This window comes from Sinocyclocheilus anshuiensis, unplaced genomic scaffold (genome assembly GCF_001515605.1).
Source record: "Sinocyclocheilus anshuiensis isolate Anshui unplaced genomic scaffold, SAMN03320099.WGS_v1.1 scaffold1658, whole genome shotgun sequence".
Taxonomy (NCBI): Eukaryota; Metazoa; Chordata; class Actinopteri; order Cypriniformes; family Cyprinidae; genus Sinocyclocheilus; species Sinocyclocheilus anshuiensis.
The window spans coordinates 964,031-987,601 of record NW_015547302.1 but is presented as its reverse complement, the minus strand read 5'-3'; the positions used below and the strand labels follow the sequence as shown (position 1 = coordinate 987,601).

The 23,571-nt window shown below is 37.1% G+C and overlaps 1 protein-coding gene and 1 pseudogene across 1 annotated transcript; one reads left to right on the top strand and one right to left on the bottom strand.

Annotated features, from left to right (window-relative positions):
• Nucleotides 1-5,909: 5,909 nt before the first annotated feature.
• LOC107701755 (transcription initiation factor TFIID subunit 8-like) lies at nucleotides 5,910-9,277 on the bottom strand. Its single transcript, XM_016503864.1, has 8 exons — nucleotides 9,073-9,277; nucleotides 8,368-8,527; nucleotides 8,127-8,225; nucleotides 7,931-7,993; nucleotides 7,714-7,838; nucleotides 7,451-7,598; nucleotides 7,212-7,354; nucleotides 5,910-6,470 (listed from the first exon to the last, which is right to left on the bottom strand). The coding sequence occupies exons 1-8, from the start codon at nucleotides 9,118-9,120 to the stop codon at nucleotides 6,330-6,332; spliced, it is 927 nt and encodes a 308-aa protein (XP_016359350.1). The 5' UTR covers nucleotides 9,121-9,277; the 3' UTR covers nucleotides 5,910-6,329.
• A 1,783-nt stretch (nucleotides 9,278-11,060) lies between these two features.
• Nucleotides 11,061-23,571, top strand: part of LOC107701754 (serine/threonine-protein phosphatase 6 regulatory ankyrin repeat subunit C-like) — a 21,221-nt pseudogene continuing 8,710 nt past the window's right edge.

Here is a 23,571-nt window from a genome sequence, read left to right as displayed (position 1 = left end):
TCTTATTTGTATTTATTTGTCAAGTAGCTGTTTAATAAGTGGTATAAGGAACGGCTAAATGTACATTGTCCCTTACGATTATTTTGCATATTGTTTCAAAAATAGCTGAAGATTGAACGTTTATGTGTGTATGTGATCTGATGTCTTAAGTGACTCTATATGAAGTGGATCTGCTGTAGTACCTGGAACGCAGGCTGCTGGTCTGAGGAGAGTAAGTTTGGTGTTGTTGCTAATTTGAGAGGGCAGGTTACAAGATCCTGCTGTCCATAATTGGCATGATGAATCCGAATCACACCATTACCTTTAGAGGCAAGTTTTTGCCCCAGTTTTTCTGGGTTACTATATAATAACAACAGAGAAATTAATTTGGAGAAAGAACAGAAGAATACCACAGTCAATGAGACTTTGGCTGCCTTCACAGGTGACACTTTTTCCTAGAATTATGTTGGAGAAACTAGGAGCAATGGTCAGTAATAAGTAACTACCAATTCAAGGTGAAAAAAGCTTTCAAACTGGTCAGTTAAATACTTTATTCAGCCAGGACACATTAATTTACGAAACAGTTTCCACAAAAATATTAAGCAGCAGAACTTTTTTAACATCAATCATTAGAAATGTTTCTTGAGCAGCAATTCAGCATTTTAGAATGATTTCTGAAGGATCATGTGACACTATATATAATTCATAGATTGACTTACTAAATGGGAGACACAAATAGGACACATCCAGGTATTTATAAGTCCCAACACAAGGGTCAAAGAAAACGGAGTTCACTGCAGGAACAGAACAGCTCTATGATCACACACAAACTATATCAAAAATAGTTTTGAGAAGAAATGCAATTGGATCTACTGTTTAATACAGTGCTGTTGTTTCATTTGCTCTTAAAGAAAGTGATTACTGGATGGACATCACTCAAGACGTGTCCACCTAGCAGTAATGCACTGCTAGGTGGTTGTCCTGCATCTTCAATTATTTAAACTGAACTGAGCTGGATGATGACATCACTGAATTCAATGATGAACTGTCTTTAACTGAAAAATTAGTGTTTACTATTGTCATTTTGCATTATTGACACTATTTTCCTAATTAATGCTGTTCAGTTGCTTTGACACAATCTGTATTGTTAAAAGCGCTATATAAATAAAGGTGACTTGACTTGACTTGACATCACATGGACGGATGTCTCTTGGAAGCAGTTGACGTATGAGAGCTGATGAAGTGGTCTTCCAGTGGAGCATGTCCTGTGGTCAGTTTGCCAGTAGCTGGCTGTAATCCCCAATCTGACACATCAAACAACTTACCATAAGAATCATTCTGAATTTTAACACACTCTGTGTAAATGTAGATTACTCACCACAGCTGGGTTGAACACGTGAAATATATTTTTGTTTCAGCACCTGGAGAGAGAAAAGCTGTTTGACGTAAAGTACAGTTACTTATTAAAAAGCAATATTTTAGGGATTGTCTTGAATTGAAGTGTATTTCACATATGCTGCATTTTTTAGCAAAACAACTCCATAAGGCCTTACCTTGTCGACACAGTAGTTTTAAAAGTCTGTATATGACATTTTCAAATATGTCACATTCTTATTGCAAGTCAATGAAATATATCAATTAAATAAACTGGCTTATAGGACATCGGGTTTAGATTTTGTTGCAGCATGCTGATATGTTTGAACACAAGGAAGTAAACTTACTATTTATAGAGTTTAGGATTATAAAAATAAACAACATATTTCACTGATGTGTCAAGCTTACTGTCAATGTCTAATTGGATTATTAATTAACCTTTCTAATTTACAGTACATATAGTTTTGTGGTATTTGTTTGGTCAGACAGTTGAAATGTTGCATGACCCAGAGACCTCAGATTTTATGTCCTTTATATTATGAGTATTGAGTAATCTTGATTATTTATCTGGGTATGTTTTGATTATGTATTTTAGACATTTGTTGTTTGGGCCTACTCAAATTCTGCTGTGTTAATCACATTTTTGTATTCAGAAATGTAATTTGTTGTTGCCTGCTGGATCTGATAATAAACTGCTAAAATTACAATTCACAAGAAAGTACAATCTTTCTTGAGTATGTATCTACTTTTTGCCCTACATAACACGGTAATATACAAAAGTCTTAGATGCTTCACAAAAACATTTAAGATGGTTACTTATATACTTTCCACAAATTCCTTTTGCAAATATTGTAATAATTCAGTGTGAATGATGTATGAACAACGAAAAAAAAAGCTTATTCCATTCTACACTTCAGCACAGTTTTAAGGTAGTTTGCGGTTATGCAGCATATTATTATGGTTTACACATGGTTTACAACAAATCACGGGAGTGAATGAATATTCTCAGACCAAAAATAAGATTAGTAGCATCTCTTAAAAAAAGGTTCCTAAAGTGGGTTTTTACAGAAATGCCATAGAAGAACCATTTTAGGTTCCCCGAAGAACTGTTAAAAAAAAGTTCTTTTTTTTTTCTTTAGTGTGAGGAACGTTTAAAAAATCTAAAGACCCTTTTTCACTATCAAGAACCTTTTGTGAAATGGAAAGGTTTCATGAATGTTATCGATGCCAATAACTAACCTTTATAACTGTCTGGTGTGTCTTGTAGTCAGTTTATAGTACTTTTGGCTTCCCTTATCCAGGGGCGTAGATTACGCGGGGGACGCGGGGGACGTGGGGATATATATATAACATTTCTGTCCCCCTCACTTCTGAAATGATGGCTACGCCCCTGCCCTTATCACTCCCTGATTGTGTCCAGTTGTGTCTTGTCAGCTTGTTACTCTGTGTATTTAAACCACTTGTCCTTTGTGACACATTTGTGACAAAACACTGGACCCAAAAGAAAAAGAAGAAATGGTGCATCCTTTAAATTTGTTTTATTTCGTTTTGCCAGTGTTTTAGGTTTTTTTTTTCACCTCCTGTTCCTTGAGCATGGAGATCGCTCCCTCGAGGAGCACATGGATGAATTCCTGGGTCTCGCCCATCAGACCACCTTAGGCAACCTCCTTTGCTCGTTCCTGCATGCTGGCCACATGAGCGCATTTCTGGGGAGGGTCCTCGAGGGAACTTCGCTACCTATGTGGAGTGGCCTCTATCCCCCGTCTGCCCCTCATCTTGGGCCTGCTGGAAGTCCTCGCCTCTTGGACCTGAGGAGCCCGTGGCTCCGCTTCTGGCCTCGGATGGCTCTGTTCCACCTTGTCCCGCCATCCAGACACCTGCGCTCCTCCCACCCTCAATTCCAGCATGAACCATCGGCCATTCGGCCTCACGGGGCACCCTTGGTCAGTAGGCATGGTCTGCCCCCGCTCTGCCCTCCCTCAGGCTCTGCCTCCTTCCTCGGGCGCTCAAGCTAGCCCTTTGGCCTCCAGATCCCCATATTATGGAAAAACTGAACCCATTAATTGCATTACAAACACCACACATTAAACATCAAAGTTGAATTAATTCATGTTTTGACCACAGATGTTTCTTCATCAGCTTGTTTTAAAGTTACTTCTAGTTTTAGCAAAGGATATTTCTTGATCGCAGTTTAACTGCACAAACTGTGTTACCATTTTTTTTATATTTATTTGTATTTTCCTTTATGTGTAGAACACTTGCAAATTTGTATCATTGGTTATTCATGTATCTACAACATCCACACTTAAAAAGATATTAAACCAAGTGGAATTTATTTGAAAGAAATAGGCTAGCACTTTTTAAGTAAAACAATTCACAAAAAAACGGGTTTTAAATTATAAAACTGTTTATATATATATTGTTCAAAATGTGTACACTTGTGTGAACTTGAGGAGAACTGACTTTATACATCCAATAAAATCAACTTGACACCAGATGTAGCATCATGAATTTTTATGTTGTTATTTAATGCAATGACTTTCATTCATTTGAAGTGTGACTTAACTTTCCAATAATAATAATAATTAATAATTCCTTACATTTATATAGCATTTTTCTAGGCACTCAAAGCGCTTTACATTGTGAGGGGGGACCTCCTCATCCACCACCAGTGTGCAGCATCCACCTGGATGATGCGACGGCAGCCATAGTGCGCCAGAACGCCCACCACACACCAGCTTATTGCTGGAGAGGAGACAGAGTGATGAAGCCAATCAGCAGATATGGGGATTGTTAGGAGGCCATGATGATCAGAGGCCAATGGGCAAATTTGGCCAGGATGCCGAGGTCACACCTCTACTCTTTTCGAAAGACATCCTGGGATTTTTAATGACCACAGAGAGTCAGGACCTCAGTTTAACATCTCATCCGAAGGATGGTGCTTTTTGACAGTATAGTGTCCCCATCACTATACTGGGGCGCTAGGGCCCACTCAGACCACGGGGTGAGCACCCCCTGCTGGCCTCACTAACACCTCTTCCAGCAGCAACCTAGTTTTCCCAGGAGGTCTCCCATCCAGGTACTCAACCCTGCTTAGCTTCAGTGGGCGATCAGTCTTGGGCTACAGGGTGATATGGCTGCCAAATGCTTTCTGGAGAAACTGTAAATACTATAGGCCTGTTACCTCAATGTTCTTTTTCTGTCTCTGTTCCTGACAGGCTCTTTATGCTTTACTACACTTACTTTAGCAATGTTTTAGTAAAAAAAATAATAATAATAATAATAAATTTAATTGATCACATTCATGTGAAATGCATGGTTTGCTTGATGCTTTTATTTTACATAGCTTCTGAATACATCGGAATTCCATTTGATCTACATAATCAGCATTCGTTCCTGGATACCATGGTAACTAGTAAACATCAGGACACTATGGACACAAGTGTGTCCACCTGGAAAAGCACCATTCAATAGTACCACTGCAAGATTCAGACCCTCAAATACAGACTCTAGCCCTGATTATAACATATTTAACATTTGACACTGAGTGTATCTGATAATAAATGTGTGTTCTGGTGGTAGTAGTTGTCAATCTTTTTGGCTCCAGAGCCCATCCTTAATTGAAGGCCCCATGACTTTTGTAGTTGTTTGTGAATTGTGATTAACTGAATAAAGATTAGGGATTAGAACTTTGAAAGATAGTTTTACTCTCAATTTCGACCTGATAAAATTTTTATAGCTTGGAATAACTAGAAAAATGTTATTAATTAAAAAAATGCCTATGGAGTTTTTAGATTTTATTCATTTGCATTCATGCGCATTGGCTGAGAACTATTGTTGAACTCTGGATAGTTTACCTTGAACACCACAAGTTTGTGTAAAACCTGACAGTTATGTTCGGCAGCATGATTTGAGAATGATCCAAAGAGCGTCTATGTGGTTAAGTCTAAGCAAGAACATCCTGAAAACTTTAATTTTAGGTTTAAATGTGTCCCAGATTTTCAATGTATATCCCTTTTTTAGTCCAGGGGCATATGCTCATGATACTGTCCAAAGCAAGGTGTCATGGCATATGAAATTTGGCTACAGATATGTCTGACATTCTTCTACAAATTACAATTCAAAGAAACAAAAAAAGTATATGCACAGCAGCCTGTTTAGCTTACCGTGTTTTTCCTTAGCTGATATAATAAATATATATATATATTTTTTTTTTTTCATTTTTAACTTGTGTTTTGTGTCCATGTAGCTCTTCCATGACAAAGAGTTTAGGAAACAGAGGAACAGGGTGGCATATCTAAGCTTGTTTTGACACTAAAATGCTACCACAAAAATTCAGTGTGATTGTCAATGTATACAAACATTAAAGCTTTAAAATTTCCATTTCATAACACGTCCCATATTAGACATGTTCCAGGCATATTACTTCATTTTTAACTAACGCAGCAGTAAGTAAAGTAACAGGATACGGGACACATTCATAATGGAGATTTTACATTATCCCCACGTTCTGGTTTAATTTTCAACTTGTCCTTTTGAAATAATGCCTTAAAATAAACAATGAAAGACATTTATTACCATCATTCACAAATATGTGACAAATACATAGAAATCAAAAGAGAACGTCACGTTTCTGATGTGTTGTTAAGAACTGTAAAAACTAAATGATATTTTAAAGGAAGGCTTATCAAAACAAACTACCAAAAATCAACTGTGTAACTTCACTTTAGGGAAGTTGCCTGTTTGAATTCCATCTAATATTTTTCAGATGTACAGAACAGTCTGTCATTCTATAAGAATCAAACGTTAGTAACATGATGGACCACTGCGTGTTTCCAAATTGCAATTGTTGAAGACTCTGGTTCTTCATATGTTAGCTGTAACTTCAAGGGGCACAATGTGATTAGCATATGCTAAGAAGTCATCATCCGTCATAACCAGCTGATGTAGAAGTAGCAGAGTCAATATATCAATTTTCATTTTTTTCTTCTCACTTTGGGCTTTTTGACTGGCCGAAGATATGGGTTGTCAATCAGGTTTTCCTCATTGGCCTTCCCTGTAGGCACAACACCACCAGGCGGCAGCACTACGTTCTCCTTATCTGCACTTTGGTCATCCTAGAAATAATAAAAAAAAATAAAAAAAGATTCATTAAATTAGTAATTACTACACGTGTGTGTGTGTGTGTATATATATATATATATATATATATATACACACCGATCAGGCATAACATAATGACCACCTTCCTAATATTGTGTTGGGCCCGCTTTTGCTGCCAAAACAGCCCTGACCCGTTGAAGCATGGACTCCTCTAGACCCCTGTATCTGGCACCAAGTTGCTAGCAGCAGATCCTTTAAGTCCTGTAAGTTGCGGCAACAATGCTTAGATAGGTGGTGCGTGTCAAAGTAACATCCACATGGATGGCAGGACCCAAGGTTTGCCAGCAGAACATTGCCCAAAGCATCACACTGCCTCCGCCGGCTTGCCTTCTTCCCATAGTGCATCCTGGTGCCATGTGTTCCCCAGGAAATCAATACACACAAACCCGGCCATCAACGTGATGTAAAAGAAAATGTGATTCATCAGACCAGGCCACCTTCTTCCATTGCTCCGTGATCCAGTTCTAATGCTCACGTGCCCACTGTTGGCGCTTTCAGCGGTGGACAGGGGTCAGCATGGGCACACTGACTGGTCTGCCTCTATGCAGCCCCATACGCAACAAACTGTGATGCACTGTGTATTCTGACATTATAACTTTATAAACTAAAAAAATTAATGAATAAATAAAAAATAACAGACAAGCATGTATGTTCTTCCATAAAAATTTTGACACGAAAAAATGCTTCATGCTTGCCTGAATGATGTTACAGGGGTTGTTCTCCGAGTCTGTCTGGTCATCCTGCTCAGATGAATCTGTCTCCTCCAATGACTGAAGCTCTAGTTCAGAGGGCAGCAGGGTGCTGAGGTAAGGGATGGCGCTCGGCTTTGATGAGATTACTTATTACACACAGACAGATGAATAAACACTAGAAAGTCAAAAGGGCAGTCAAAGTATAATAAGACACTGACAATATTTGGGACAGAAAAACTCACAAGGGAATGCACTGATGTCATCCTTAAAAAGGCTTTGCGTCTCTCCTGTCTTGGCCATGAAGCGTGTGAGTGCGCGCTCCACATCTCTCCTTTGTGATGCCGCCTTCTCTCTCACCACCTGGTACTCTGACACAGGCTCTCGAAAGGTCTAAAACACAGAAATGTGAGATATGTTTTGAAGCAGAGTGTATGATCTTAATGTTATTGGTTGTTAAGTTGAAAGTCACACAATAGCAAGGCATCAGGTGAGCAACATAACTCACTGGTGTTTTGATGTATGTATGAGGATCTGGGAATTCAGGGAAGTGGCTGGGGATGTATGTTGGATGAGTGCGCTTCTGTCCGGCTATGAGGGCTTTTGGGATGACTGGGGCATTTGTTACTGGAGCTGTTAAATACAGAAGAGTACATTTAAACAGGAACAATTATAACAGATAATATAAGATAAATAGATATATTAGTGAAATATGGTAAACCTACGTGCAGTTATGACCATCCTTTGGGATCTTTTGGCGTACACTGGAAGAGTATCCACATTAAAACCTGCGATTGTGGAAAAAGTAAACCTCAGTATTAGTTAAAATCTTATTAACATATGGACATGATTCAACCACATAGAGAAGTGGAATCTTTTATACTTCCTAAGATTAAATAAATTGATCAAAGGGCAACCAACCCATTTCGACCAGTGTGACGACCACATCAGAGAGTGTAGGGGTGCTTCTAGCTGTGTGCTCACAGGTTGCTTTCGCACAACGTCCAACCTCAGTTATATCTATCAAAAGATAATGAGACTCTTAATATTGAAAAACACATACAATAAACTCGTGTTCATTCTAAAACACATAAAATATATATATACATTTTTTTTGGACAAGCCTCACAGGTGTCTTGCATGAGATAAGGGAAGGACTCACAGCTCTGCATCATCTCAGTGAGTGTCTCCATTGCCACTTTCTCAGCGCTCTCGAAGCCACACTCCGTCAGCAGAGAGCTGACCACCACCTGCAGCGTGCGTCTCCGAGCCAGCTGATAGTTCTCTGTAGGACTTGTGCTGGTCTTACTGCTCCCCGAGCGCTGCAATTATTAATCAAAAGAACAGAGTATTAAAGATCAAGATGTCCAATTGCAAATGTTTGACTCTCTCAAAACCAAGTTTTGGTTGCTGCTACTTATGGTTCTAATCAAAAAGTTTAAACTAGTATAAGATGTTTTGCTGGTCTTCCAGCCTGGTCAGACTGGGAGACCTGTTTAAGACCTTTTCAGAAATAGTGGTGGCTGCCGACTTTTGGGCATCATAAGTGTGTTCCAACAGCATGTCTGGCCATATGATGGCCATAAAATAGTGTTCAGGTAGGGAAGATTTGGTTTGAGACTTTATGCTGACAGACACTGAACTGTTTCTAGACAGCCTCACTACATTTATTGTAAGGGCCATTATATATTTACGCATAACATAATAAAAAAGACCGGTGTGTTTGCATATAAAACAGCGTCTACTTTTAAATATATGACAGTTCTTCCCTTAAATGTGCCTTATATTTAAACAAACCCAAACCCATAAATTAGTGTTTGGCTAAGCTAGCAGACTGTAGGCAATAAAAATGAAAGGAGATATTTACGCTTCCGGAGTTTAAAGATCCGCTCCCCATCACTACAGAGTCTGCCATTTTTTAACTTTAGTGTTTTTTCCTCTGGTGTTTAACACTCGCAAATAAACTCATTGTGCGCTCTGCATTCCCTAATAACTGTATTAGACGTTTAAATATTTGGTGAAAATGGCAACCCTATCAAAATTTCCAACAGGGCCACCGGAAGGTTGTTGTTTTCTGCGCGTTTCCAAAATAAAAGTCAAAAAACCTCGCAGGCCTATGGAGTGGGAAAAAACATTGAAATATACATATTAGAATTTTGTGTGTTATCTTTAACGTCATTTATGGGACATATTGCACTCCTAAAAATTGAGGGGGAAAAATCGAATTTTTGCAGATATAAACTGCTTCAAAATATTGCAGAAATTGTTGTCTGGATGCCTTTGACTTGAACCCAGGCCCGGTTCTATGGGGGTGCTAGAGGGTGCTAAGCACCCTCAAACGAAATTAATAGCACCCTCGGTTAATGCTGTAATAATGGCATTTCATTGCAGATTTGGCAAACTATCCAGTGCTTTATGGTTTGCGCTCTGGAGATTGGTTTCTATTTCAACATCGTTTGCAGCGTTGAGCAATGTAGCCAATCACAGACATATCTGTTGATTTCTTGAACCCAACAGCCAATCAGAGGCATTTAAGTTAGAATCCACTCACCGCTCAAATCGCCAGTTTTTGTTCTGGTGTTGCGTTCAGCACGAATCATCTCATAACAAAGTGTAGACGCTATGTAAATAAGAGATTCAGCGTAGAGAACTTCATTGATTATAACGTAACTTTGTGAGATCCGATGAACTAATATGAGTGACAGCTTTTAGTGATTATAAAGGGAAAGCCCTTGCGCCATTGCAATGGATGGCACAAATATATGAGATATATCGAGAGAGCACCCTCACTAATTTAAGAAGCACTCAGTGATTTGATTCTGGAGCCGGGCCTGCTTGAACCACAACACGTGGGAAGCGTTTCTCCTCCGTTCATGTTTAAAAAGCCTGATTAAGAAACTGTTTATGTGAAATGTTCTAAAATTATTTACAGTAATTGAGAAAGATTTGCTAATTTATTTTATTGGTTTGAACCATGGTTTGAACAGAAGAGCACACATGAACTACGTTATGAAAAACCAAACCAAACCAACCCATGGCCTAATTAGAATTCCAGACACTTTCTTACAGAAGGATTCTCGTCCTGTTGGATCAAAAAGGAAAACAGTAAAACCACCCTTCAGTATTGAACATCTACTGTATAAACTCTTGGACTTTTACATGCATTAATTATTAAATATAATTTTGTTTAGTTATCATTAAGAGCTACTTTAAAAAGTAAAAAAAAAAAATTAACATTTACATACATTTATATTATTTAGTGTTTCATTCTGCTTTGTAAAGACTAGAAATCATGATATTAATTGTAACTATATTTCATTATATACTATATTTCATTATTATGTATTTTCAGCCATAGTTTTAAACAGCATTAAAAAACGTGCATAGTTTTGTAAAGTTGCACTGAATCAAATTGCCAAATTTACACTGCTATCTTTAAACAAAGTGTTTAATGCTGTTCAGAGGTGGCGTAAATGCATTTGCACAGCGATTTTACCTGTATACCTTTATACTAGGGGCTGAGGTGGGTCAAAGCAGGTTTAGTCTGGTTTTAATGTGGCAATATGTCTTTACACAACCTCTTGTAAATATGCCTTAAGTGTACTCTAAAAGTCTGTATAAAAATATGCTTAATATTAAAACACAGTAAATATTTTCCAAATAGTAGCCTGTAATATCAAGCTGGTATTCAAAATGGAACTCTGTTCAAGAAATATAACTTAGAAATGGTAACTTTATATTTAATATACTTTATAAATCATAAGGGGCTCCCTTGCTAGAGGAGAACGCATTTGGGTCCCCTTAAAGTTTGAAACCCCGTTTTCCAGTGCAAGGTTTAGTTCACGGGCATTTATTCTGAAAGTTGGTGCAGCAGGCGGCCATCACGCTGGTGTCGCTATTTTCAACTGCCTCACCAGCTAAAGACACACTCATTACGTCTATAATCGCAACGCTAGATTGTTGTCTTGGATTCCCAGCCTCGATTCCTTACCGATGAGGGACTTTCGGCCCGACTGACACAGGGAGATGGGGGTACACAATATTTCAGACCAGGTGAGAGCTATTAAAACCCCACGTGTGGCGTAAATTAAGCAGTTTTGTTGTTCGCTATCTGCGCTTGTATGCAGAGTCTGAAATGCTAGCTAGCTCCCTGACGATGGATTATTCTATTTCCCCCATAGTTCTCGCATCAAAACGTGGGGTTTTGTCATGCATTTAGCTGTACACCTCATGTATTTACTGTATAATAAGGGTAGGGCTACCAAAGAGGAGTTACAATTGAAAAATAACCCCTTTTAGCATGCCCAGACGTTAGCAAGCCCGCTAGCCTAATGAGCTGGGTGTCAGCCAGCCGCATAGGAAAACATCTATTGTGTGTTTTTGTTTTTAAAACGCACGTTTATTAACCTGTTTAACAAATACTCATGCTTTTGTTAAGTAATGTCTTTATATAACAATACTGTATGCAACTGTATCATACCTACGTAGATACAATTGCAGTGTGTTTTGTTGCAGCTCTCTTCTGATACTCAACGATCATTATATTTGATTATAATCATACAGTTATACACCTCATAATTGACACTTAAAGTTATACACTGTAATCAGAAGCTGCTCGAGCAAAAGGTTTGAATTTGTTGTCATGTTTCATAGCAGTATCATAACATCCACCCTTTTTTTTTTTTACTCCTTCAGCCGCCTCTGGTCCAGGCCATATTTAACCGAAATGCGGATGAAGTGAAGTTATTTTTGCAAAAGAAAGATGAAGTCAATGCACTGGTATGTTCTGAATGGTGTATTTTAGTGTGATCATGAATTATGTGTCTCATCTGCATGTGCAATGTCATAACTATGGACCGATTGTCCGGGTGACTGTACATATGAGCTGTGTGGGCCAGTGTGGGCCAGTGTGGAAAGGAAATTTAAAAAATCTGTTAACCTTTTTTCTCAACGATCATTATATTTGATTATAATCATACAGTTATACACCTCATAATTGACACTTAAAGTTATACACTGTAATCAGAAGCTGCTCGAGCAAAAGGTTTGAATTTGTTGTCATGTTTCATAGCAGTATCATAACATCCACCCTTTTTTTTTTTTACTCCTTCAGCCGCCTCTGGTCCAGGCCATATTTAACCGAAATGCGGATGAAGTGAAGTTATTTTTGCACAAGAAAGATGAAGTCAATGCACTGGTATGTTCTGAATGGTGTATTTTAGTGTGATCATGAATTATGTGTCTCATCTGCATGTGCAATGTCATAACTATGGACCGATTGTCCGGGTGACTGTACATATGAGCTGTGTGGGCCAGTGTGGAAAGGAAATAAAAAAAATCTGTTAACCTTTTTTTCTACTTTCTTGTGTCAGGACCAAGAGCGCCGCACACCTCTTCATGCTGCTGCCTGGCTGGGGGACGTTCATATAATGGAGCTTCTCATCAGCGCAGGTATGAAGTTAAACAGCAGTGCTGCCACCACATGCAGTTATGTTTTTATTTATAAAACGGATAGTTCCAGTATCAAAAGCTGATTGGTCAAAGCATTAAAGCCTTGTTAAAATGCACAAAATAGTAGCATTTATGGCATGTCACACCCGTTCGCCTAAATATACGGTTTATATGAGGGTTTCCCAAATGGGGGTTCAAGAGTTAATGAAAAGCTAATAATTGACTAAATCAAATGTAGCATTAAAATAAACAAACAGGCAGCACAATTAAAGTAAAACTGAAATAATGGTCTTATCAAATCGCATTTTATCAAATCAAAGGCTCATATTTAAAGAAACAAGTTACATAGTCTGTTGCACTGCGTGTTTCAGAGTGAAGAATGGCACTGTGATCATTTACACACATGCAGCTTATAATACTGTTGTTTCAGGAAATGCTGCTTCACACAAACTCTATCTATGCACTAATGTATAATTGGGAACCAATGTACAGTTTATTTGTATTCATATTAGACGTTTACAGCATTTCACTAATATAAAATAAATGGATTTGACATTTTAAAATCTTTATGGGACCGTTTGAAAGTGAAGAATTTAAGACATTAATGTTTGTGTTGTAACTTGTAACTTTTCGTTAGCAGTAGAGTCTTTATTCTTTGTGTCTGGATGTCTTGGCAGTAGACATGTTCATATTCAATGAGTCATAGTTCAAATTGCAATAAATGACAGAATAATCACAATATATATATTTTTCATGCAGCCCAATTTTAAAATAAAACAATCAAAACATTTACATTTGTTTACTTGTCATGTGACCATTAACTGACATTAGAGAACTGTGAACGTTCTAATGTGTCAAAGATATGAAATATTAACTTATGTATTTATTTTTTTACATTTATTTTAGGCAGTACTGCAAGTAAATGTTTTATGTCTAAGAGATTTGGTTGACCAAAAAAGGTTTAGGCACCACTGGTCAATATAACACTACACAGCAGCTGCCAACTGTGTACAAAACCTCAAGCTGTTTCCTTTTTGCCCTTCTAATGAACCAAATCCAGTTCCGTTTAGTTTTAGAGGATAAGCAAGCAAATATGTGGTGACTACAGTGCTAAGTTCTCAGTAGAATGTCTGCTGGGAAAAAAGAATATTTAGAATTAAATTTTTACTTTGGCTCAACCAAGGGCGTGAATTGGACCCGTTTGATAATAATCATTGTTTATACAATTTGCTGACGCTAATGGTGCAGAAATTACACACTTCACCCTAGATTAATTTACTAAATGTTTTATTATTTATTAACTGTCATATATAATTATTATGGTGTGAGAGGCTCTGCTTTATGGTGTATAGCTACGCAGCAGAGCTATACACCATAAAGCAGAGCCTCTCACACCATAATGCTTATATATGACTTATATATGCTTTTATACAACAGTTCGTTCTGGTTCTCAAATCTGATTGGTTGAGAATCGTGAGATATTGTACTGGTATTGCTACACAGGAACGCTTCACAGCCATGCTGATATAGAGCTGGTATCGCTCGAGTACTCGAGTGATATTGCTCATATATATTACAGACATGCCACACCCTTTAGCCACGAATTAATTCACAATGTAGAATGGCATGTTTTACTTTATTGCTTAAGTATTAGTCATTTATTAACTTTAAATCTGTTTTTCTTCCTTTTTTTTTGGTTCACCTAACTGCATAGGTGCGAATGTCAATGCAAAGGACCATGTGTGGCTAACACCATTGCACAGAGCAGCTGCTTCCAGAAATGAGGTAAGCAGCCTGTGTGATTTATATGCCTGAGTGGAGGCTCAGTCTGAGTAACAGCTTACTCATGCCATTGTTTAGCATTTTTAGCAATTTAATATGATTCTTGCATTTTGTTTTTTTTTTTGTTTTTTTTACCCAGAGGGCTGTGGGGCTGCTGCTAAGGAAGGGAGCTGACGTTACGGTGCGGGATAAATTCTGGCAGACACCACTGCACATTGCGGCGGCCAACCGAGCCATGCGTTGCGTCGAGGCCCTGCTGGCCCATGTGACCAGCCTGAATATGGCCGACCGCACAGGCAGAGCGCCCCTGCATCACGCTGCTCAGAGTGGATACCAGGAGGTAGGGTGGAATTACTCATCTAATGCACTCAGGTGAATTAAAAGACAGGGTGGGCCACTTCAGCTCTCGACATCTTTTTTTTTAGCTCTCCACAAGATTGCGAAAGTGCAAATTGCCGAAGAGCCTCGAATACAGATACTTCTGTTTTGATGTAATTTTTTATGTAACCTTCACTGCATTTAGTCTTTATTTGGAACTGTTTGTATAGTTGTCACAATATCAAATGTCAGTATTAGATGCCAGTACATTATAATTATAATCTTAAAATGTAGTAATTTAAATATTTTATAATATCTCTGTATTTTTAATATTTAACATTAAAAATTGGAGATAACCGCACATTTAGTGCAGTCACAATAATTAAAATTTCATAATATTTCTATTTTTTAATATATTAAATATTTGAGAAATCCACACAGTTTTTGCACAGTAATTTTAATTTTATAATATTTCTATATTTGTAATTTTCAATATTAAATATTTGAGATAACATATGTTTTGTGCACAGTCACAATAATTTAAATATTTTAACACATTTGTATATTTTTAATATTGTATATAATAAACATTTTAAATATAATTGTCAATATTTACAACGCCTTTAAGGAGTGAATATGAATAAATTGTGTATTAAACTTACACTGTAGTTAAAATAGTTATTAGCAAAAAATTGAGACATCAGTATGTTATTGCTTTAAGTGCTTTTAGTACTTGATACGTACTTGATAAAAAAAATTAAAAAATTTATTATTACTAGGGATGCACCTATACCACCTTTTTCAAAACAAGGCCAATACTGATACTTTTATTTTTGGTATTTGCCGATACCGAGTACCGATACCTGTATTTTCATGCCATTTGTAATTTTAAAAATACTGGGTACAGAAATCAAAAGAATATGAATAATGTTAGTTGGCTTTGTTAATTTAGCAAATAGATATTTCCTTCAGGTATTTTCACAATTATGCCCATTAAATTAATTATGCCCATTAAAATGTATTGTACTAGCTTTTGTTACTTTCACTGTTCATTTTATTGCTTTAACGTATTTCATCTTTAATTTAATAGCACATTCGAGCTGCTCCATTGCAGTGGCTCAGTACTGTAATCACAGGACGGTTTTTGTAACAGTGCAAGGAACCATTCGTTATACATAAATCTTGTAACAGCAATGAACATATTTTCTGAAATATAAGTCTCGTTTTTTTATTATTGAAACATGCTGTGACTTCTATTCCAAAGCCACTCATTTAATGCTATTAAGGAAAATTAAGCTATTAATCTTATCAAGCAAGCAAAACATGCGCAAGTGCATGAATGAGAGAGACACGTACAGGCTGTTAGTTTCACTTTCGCTTTAAGTAAAGACGTGTATGCTTGAGGTTTAAAATAAATGTTGCTTATAGTGAATGCACCTATAATTTTTGCATGATTTATATTTACAATTTAGTTTTCATCCAAATGATCTGTGTGCTAAGTGAGTGAACAGCAATCAAGATGCAACTTGATCAATCATCATGCAACAGAAATGCCCATGCTCTCTCTATCTCTCTCTTCCTCTCGCTCTCGCTCTCTCTCCTTACCATCAAGTAACTTAAGTAACTTGTGCATTGTTTTACTTACTTGCTTTTGACATATCCGACTGAATAACAATCTTTAGTTTCCAGTGATGTCTATGAGAAAGGGATATTCGCTCAAAGCTCACGCATCTGCCCCACCGTGCACTCAATCCATTCAGCGTGCTCTGCTTATCAGCTCACGCACAGCTATACAGGAATGAATATTGAATGTTTAACATTATATTAATTACATACATGTACTTCATAGATATCCTTAATCTCTAATAACTCCATTCTGCTCTCTGTTGTTGTTGTCAGTGTTTCTTTCTCTGGACACAGCATTGTTCACATGCTGTGTAACTTGGTACTGAAATACCAGTACTTTTAACTTCCTTAGTGCCAGTTTGTTTTTACATCTCGGCCTGTATATGTTAAAACTGTGACTTTGCTTTTTTTGTTAAGTTCTCATGGGTGCCTTTAATGCACAGATGGTTTTAATAAACATACAATGTGACTTTGTGCTTTTGCTGCCAACTAGATGGTTAAATTGCTGCTGAGCAAGGGAGCCAATCTGAGTGCCAGTGACAAGAAGGACAGGCAACCTATTCATTGGGCAGCTTACCTTGGTAAGTATATACTTGTATTTTTTGGAAGTGTTGTTGGTGTTTTCTATAGCTAAATAGTAATTTTCCTTGTATTAGATTGGTTTCACCATCTTTAGCTACTTAGTGGTGATTCCTGGAAGTTGTAGTAATACCAAAGACTTTTGAATGGGGGAAAAAAAGCAACGCTCAATATGGCCGCTCTATTGAACGAAGCCCCGCCTTCTGAGTAAAAGAGCCAATCACTAATCGGTAAAGTCCTCGCGTCACTGCAGCTGCCGTTAGAAATCCCGGTTGCTATAGAAACATTGTCATAATATAATTTTAATATAAAATTTTTTGGCAGGTTTTTGAACGAGTTGTCAAAAAATAGGGTCAGTATTAGATATGTCATAGCCATGACCCATGATTTTGTACTTGCAAGATGGTGGCAAAAATCTGTAGTGCAGAATGAGTCCTCAATATTTTTGGTCTATTTTCCTGGAAAAGAAAGAAGGTTGATCCTTGGTTTACAGGATATTTTATTTCATGCTGTCTGTTTCTCAGATTGATGAGCCTAATGCCTTTGGAAACACTGCTCTCCATGTGGCCTGCTACACGGGACAGGAGGCCGTAGCCAACGAGCTGGTCAACCGTGGGGCCAACGTCAACCAGCCCACCCACGAGGTAGGGTGGAATTACTCATCTAATGCACTCAGGTGAATTAAAAGACAGGGTGGGCCACTTCAGCTCTCGACATCTTTTTTTTTAGCTCTCCACAAGATTGCGAAAGTGCAAATTGCCGAAGAGCCTCGAATACAGATACTTCTGTTTTGATGTAATTTTTTATGTAACCTTCACTGCATTTAGTCTTTATTTGGAACTGTTTGTATAGTTGTCACAATATCAAATGTCAGTATTAGATGCCAGTACATTATAATTATAATCTTAAAATGTAGTAATTTAAATATTTTATAATATCTCTGTATTTTTAATATTTAACATTAAAAATTGGAGATAACCGCACATTTAGTGCAGTCACAATAATTAAAATTTCATAATATTTCTATTTTTTAATATATTAAATATTTGAGAAATCCACACAGTTTTTGCACAGTAATTTTAATTTTATAATATTTCTATATTTGTAATTTTCAATATTAAATATTTGAGATAACATATGTTTTGTGCACAGTCACAATAATTTAAATATTTTAACACATTTGTATATTTTTAATATTGTATATAATAAACATTTTAAATATAATTGTCAATATTTACAACGCCTTTAAGGAGTGAATATGAATAAATTGTGTATTAAACTTACACTGTAGTTAAAATAGTTATTAGCAAAAAATTGAGACATCAGTATGTTATTGCTTTAAGTGCTTTTAGTACTTGATACGTACTTGATAAAAAAAATAAAAAAATTTATTATTACTAGGGATGCACCTATACCACCTTTTTCAAAACAAGGCCAATACTGATACTTTTATTTTTGGTATTTGCCGATACCGAGTACCGATACCTGTATTTTCATGCCATTTGTAATTTTAAAAATACTGGGTACAGAAATCAAAAGAATATGAATAATGTTAGTTGGCTTTGTTAATTTAGCAAATAGATATTTCCTTCAGGTATTTTCACAATTATGCCCATTAAATTAATTATGCCCATTAAAATGTATTGTACTAGCTTTTGTTACTTTCACTGTTCATTTTATTGCTTTAACGTATTTCATCTTTAATTTAATAGCACATTCGAGCTGCTCCATTGCAGTGGCTCAGTACTGTAATCACAGGACGGTTTTTGTAACAGTGCAAGGAACCATTCGTTATACATAAATCTTGTAACAGCAATGAACATATTTTCTGAAATATAAGTCTCGTTTTTTTATTATTGAAACATGCTGTGACTTCTATTCCAAAGCCACTCATTTAATGCTATTAAGGAAAATTAAGCTATTAATCTTATCAAGCAAGCAAAACATGCGCAAGTGCATGAATGAGAGAGACACGTACAGGCTGTTAGTTTCACTTTCGCTTTAAGTAAAGACGTGTATGCTTGAGGTTTAAAATAAATGTTGCTTATAGTGAATGCACCTATAATTTTTGTATGATTTATATTTACAATTTAGTTTTCATCCAAATGATCTGTGTGCTAAGTGAGTGAACAGCAATCAAGATGCAACTTGATCAATCATCATGCAACAGAAATGCCCATGCTCTCTCTATCTCTCTCTTCCTCTCGCTCTCGCTCTCTCTCCTTACCATCAAGTAACTTAAGTAACTTGTGCATTGTTTTACTTACTTGCTTTTGACATATCCGACTGAATAACAATCTTTAGTTTCCAGTGATGTCTATGAGAAAGGGATATTCGCTCAAAGCTCACGCATCTGCCCCACCGTGCACTCAATCCATTCAGCGTGCTCTGCTTATCAGCTCACGCACAGCTATACAGGAATGAATATTGAATGTTTAACATTATATTAATTACATACATGTACTTCATAGATATCCTTAATCTCTAATAACTCCATTCTGCTCTCTGTTGTTGTTGTCAGTGTTTCTTTCTCTGGACACAGCATTGTTCACATGCTGTGTAACTTGGTACTGAAATACCAGTACTTTTAACTTCCTTAGTGCCAGTTTGTTTTTACATCTCGGCCTGTATATGTTAAAACTGTGACTTTGCTTTTTTTGTTAAGTTCTCATGGGTGCCTTTAATGCACAGATGGTTTTAATAAACATACAATGTGACTTTGTGCTTTTGCTGCCAACTAGATGGTTAAATTGCTGCTGAACAAGGGAGCCAATCTGAGTGCCAGTGACAAGAAGGACAGGCAACCTATTCATTGGGCAGCTTACCTTGGTAAGTATATACTTGTATTTTTTGGAAGTGTTGTTGGTGTTTTCTATAGCTAAATAGTAATTTTCCTTGTATTAGATTGGTTTCACCATCTTTAGCTACTTAGTGGTGATTCCTGGAAGTTGTAGTAATACCAAAGACTTTTGAATGGGGGAAAAAAAGCAACGCTCAATATGGCCGCTCTATTGAACGAAGCCCCGCCTTCTGAGTAAAAGAGCCAATCACTAATCGGTAAAGTCCTCGCGTCACTGCAGCTGCCGTTAGAAATCCCGGTTGCTATAGAAACAGCGTTCGGAGACGTGCGCTTAGGACTGTGCATGCGCACTGCCTGGTCTAGCCTGAAAAATAGTATTTTTTTAAACACTATTTGAGCAAAAGAAACAACATTTATGAGACAGTTGTTGTCAGATTTCATTGGTGATTTCAATTATAAAATTTAATCATAAGTTTGGTGAACAGTTTTGGAGAATTTGATGTTTCCCCATTCAAAGAGATAGGAGCTGCACTTGCATGCCCGAGAGGTGTTTCAAAGATGGCCGCCGAGTGAAATGACTTACCTTAAAGGGACTTTGGTAATACTAACCTGTTTGTTTCTCTCAGGACATCTGGAGGTGGTTAAGCTGCTGGTGTCTCAGGGCTCGGATAAGGGCTGTAAGGATAAGCGGGGATACACCCCTCTCCACGCTGCTGCTGCCAGTGGCCACGTCGATGTGGTCAAGTACCTGTTACGCAATGGAGCCGAGGTCAGTGCCAGGCCTCAACATTAAGCTTTTCCACTTGTCTTTTGGACAAGTAAAAGTAATTAGTTTTTTGTCCAAATATAAAGTGTCTGGATCCCAGATCACTTTAACAATACGTCTTTGACTGATTAAAAATACTAGCAATATGGGATAAGGCATCAGAAATATGAAGTCAGCCGTATTTAAACATTATGTGTTTGGACAGCATGACCTTTTTTAATCCAGATAAATTTCCCTAGTGGCTATTCGTCCCTAGGACATGGGTCAAAAATGATTGTAATGTAGTGTTTTTACATAAGAATCATTTTTAAAAGAACAAATCTTAGGCCAAAATGTGAATTGGATGTCCCTGGATTTGGTCTACTTTAGTCATGATAGTGGGCTCTCTGCCTGGAGCTGCTGGTCAACAACGGTGCTGATGTCAACATGCAGGTCTGGACAGGGAAACGGGAGTGGTTTATTAAGACATTGCTCTGATTGAATGATCTATATGCATTTGACTTGAATTTTTGTATACTTTCTCAATGTTTTTAAGCTTTAGGAAAGACTTTTCTTAGATTATTTTTTTTCTTCTCCACAGAGTAAAGAAGGGAAAAGCCCTTTGCACATGGCAGCCATTCATGGACGTTTCACTCGCTCTCAGATCCTCATTCAAAACGGTTGGTTACTTTCCTTTTTCACTCGATTTCCAATTCCTTTTGTAATATTTAAACCCTCTTGTTGTCTCCTCAGGTGGGGAGATAGATTGTGTGGACAGATATGGCAATACTCCTCTTCATGTTGCTGCCAAGTACGGCCACGAGCTGCTTATCAGCACCTTAATGACAAATGGTGCTGACACAGCCAGGTAAAGTACCATGTGTTTGTTGAGTAAGACTTGCTTTGTAGTGAGTGGAGTAAGGTCATCTCTTACAATATAGCAATTGCATAATGTCTCTATCATACAATCTTAAAGCAAATTTTGTGGCAGTGAAGCAGTGTTATTTTAGTATTAATTATATACAATTATCATATATTCTGTTAATGTTTCAAATTATCTTTTATATTTTCAGTTTTTATTTAAAATTTTGGTAAAAGTTTGTATTTTTTTTTCTAATATAGATTTTTTTTATTTATTTATTTTTTTTTTAGTAGTATTAGTATTGCTACTTGTTCAGTTAGTTGACAAGACAAAGCCTAATTTAACATTTATATTTTATTTTAGCTTTATTTCAATTATCGAAAATGTTTTTTTCATAAGTTTTAGTTAACATCAACAGTGGGATAAAGTGTGTAACTGGCTCAGTAAATAGTGATAGCAATAATTACTTTTACAAATAAACTTGTTACAAATCAAAATATTGAATATTTTGTAATGAATCTGAATTACACTTTTTTTTTTCCTTGCTTGTTTATAAGATTGTGAATAATATGCAGCAAATTAAGACGTGGCAATGGAATTGTGCATTAATGAATACTTTCTTTGGAGTTATGTTACAGACATTTCCTTCTAATTTCAGTTAATAGCAAACACCCTGACATAGAATTAGGTGTATTTATTTATGTGCATCTAATTTTTCCTTGTTTTGCTGACAGTTTAGTTAAAAATGGCACAGTTTACCTATGTACACGAGACAAGGCATTTGCATTTACAAGGAAACTGATTCTAATCTCCTGTCAGTTTGCATGTTATCTGCTTGTGGCATGTGTAATGAAATTTGCTTATTTGTCCTCTTTGTACAGACAAGGGATTCATGGGATGTTTCCTCTACACTTAGCTGTGCTCTACGGGTCCTCTGACTGTTGTCGTAAACTACTTTCCTCAGGTACACACCCTTTCTCCCTGTAAAGTGACCAATTACAGCAAGGGCCAAAGGAAAATGGTTTTGTCCCTAGACTATATTCTATATGTCCTTGTCCCTTAGGGAAGTGCTGTGATTGTAATATATGTTACTAAATAGTTGTCATATTTATCTACGTTATCTACATGTTACTTCAAAAAATGTCATGATAATCCCATGGTGCTTTATTAGTGATAGATTGAAGTCTTAAAGCAGTCCATTAACTGCTTTTCATATGACTGATTTGCTGCCAGCCAAAGTGACAGTGTATTCCTCTAACTAACTTTGCATTGACTTTTGCAGGTCAGCTCTACAGCATTGTGTTGTCAATGAGTAAAGAACACGTGCTCTCAGCCGGATTTGACATCAACACCCCAGACAACTTTGGGAGGACCTGTCTACACGCTGCTGCCTCTGGAGGGTGAGACTGCAGCTCTACTTAGAATGGGCTATTTAAAAAGCCACTGGCCCACTTTATATCAGGTGTCCCCAATAACAGTGTTTTATGCACACAAATGCCAAGAAGGTCGTTTTGCTGATCTGACTCAACAGCCAGCATCTAAACGAAGTTGAAGAAGATGTTTGAAATATTTATTAATGCATATACTTTATTCTCTTCATTCAGAAATGTTGAATGTCTTAACCTGCTCTTAAGCAGTGGAGCTGACATGAATAAGAAGGACAAGTTTGGAAGGTACAAATGTTCGTTCTATGATAAAATGGGATGCCCTCAGTTTCTGACATGATCATATTTGAAGTGTGCATGATGTAAATATTCCTTATGCCTAATCACATTTATTTAAAGGGGTCATATGATGCGATTTCAATTTTTCCTTTCTCTTTGGAGTGTTACAAGCTCTTGGTGCATAAAGAAGATCTGTAAAGTTGCAAAGAATAAAGTCTCAAATCCAAAGAGATATTCTTTATAAAAGTTAAGAGTCAACCACACCTACCTAAAACGGCTCATTCTAACACACCCCCAACATGTCTATGTCACTATGTGGGAAGATTTGGATAACGCCGCCCAAATGTTCACGCAAAGAAAGAAGGCGTAACTTTTATTCTCGCTGTAGTATTGTTGCTGCCGCCATGTCGTGAATACGCTGTGTGTTTCGTTGTGAAAGCGAAACTACTTTGTTTGGCCTTCCAAAAGAGGACGATATCCGCTTCGTCATGCCTAGAGCTGATCTGTGCTGGTCGCTGAGGAAATACTTCAACTTCCGC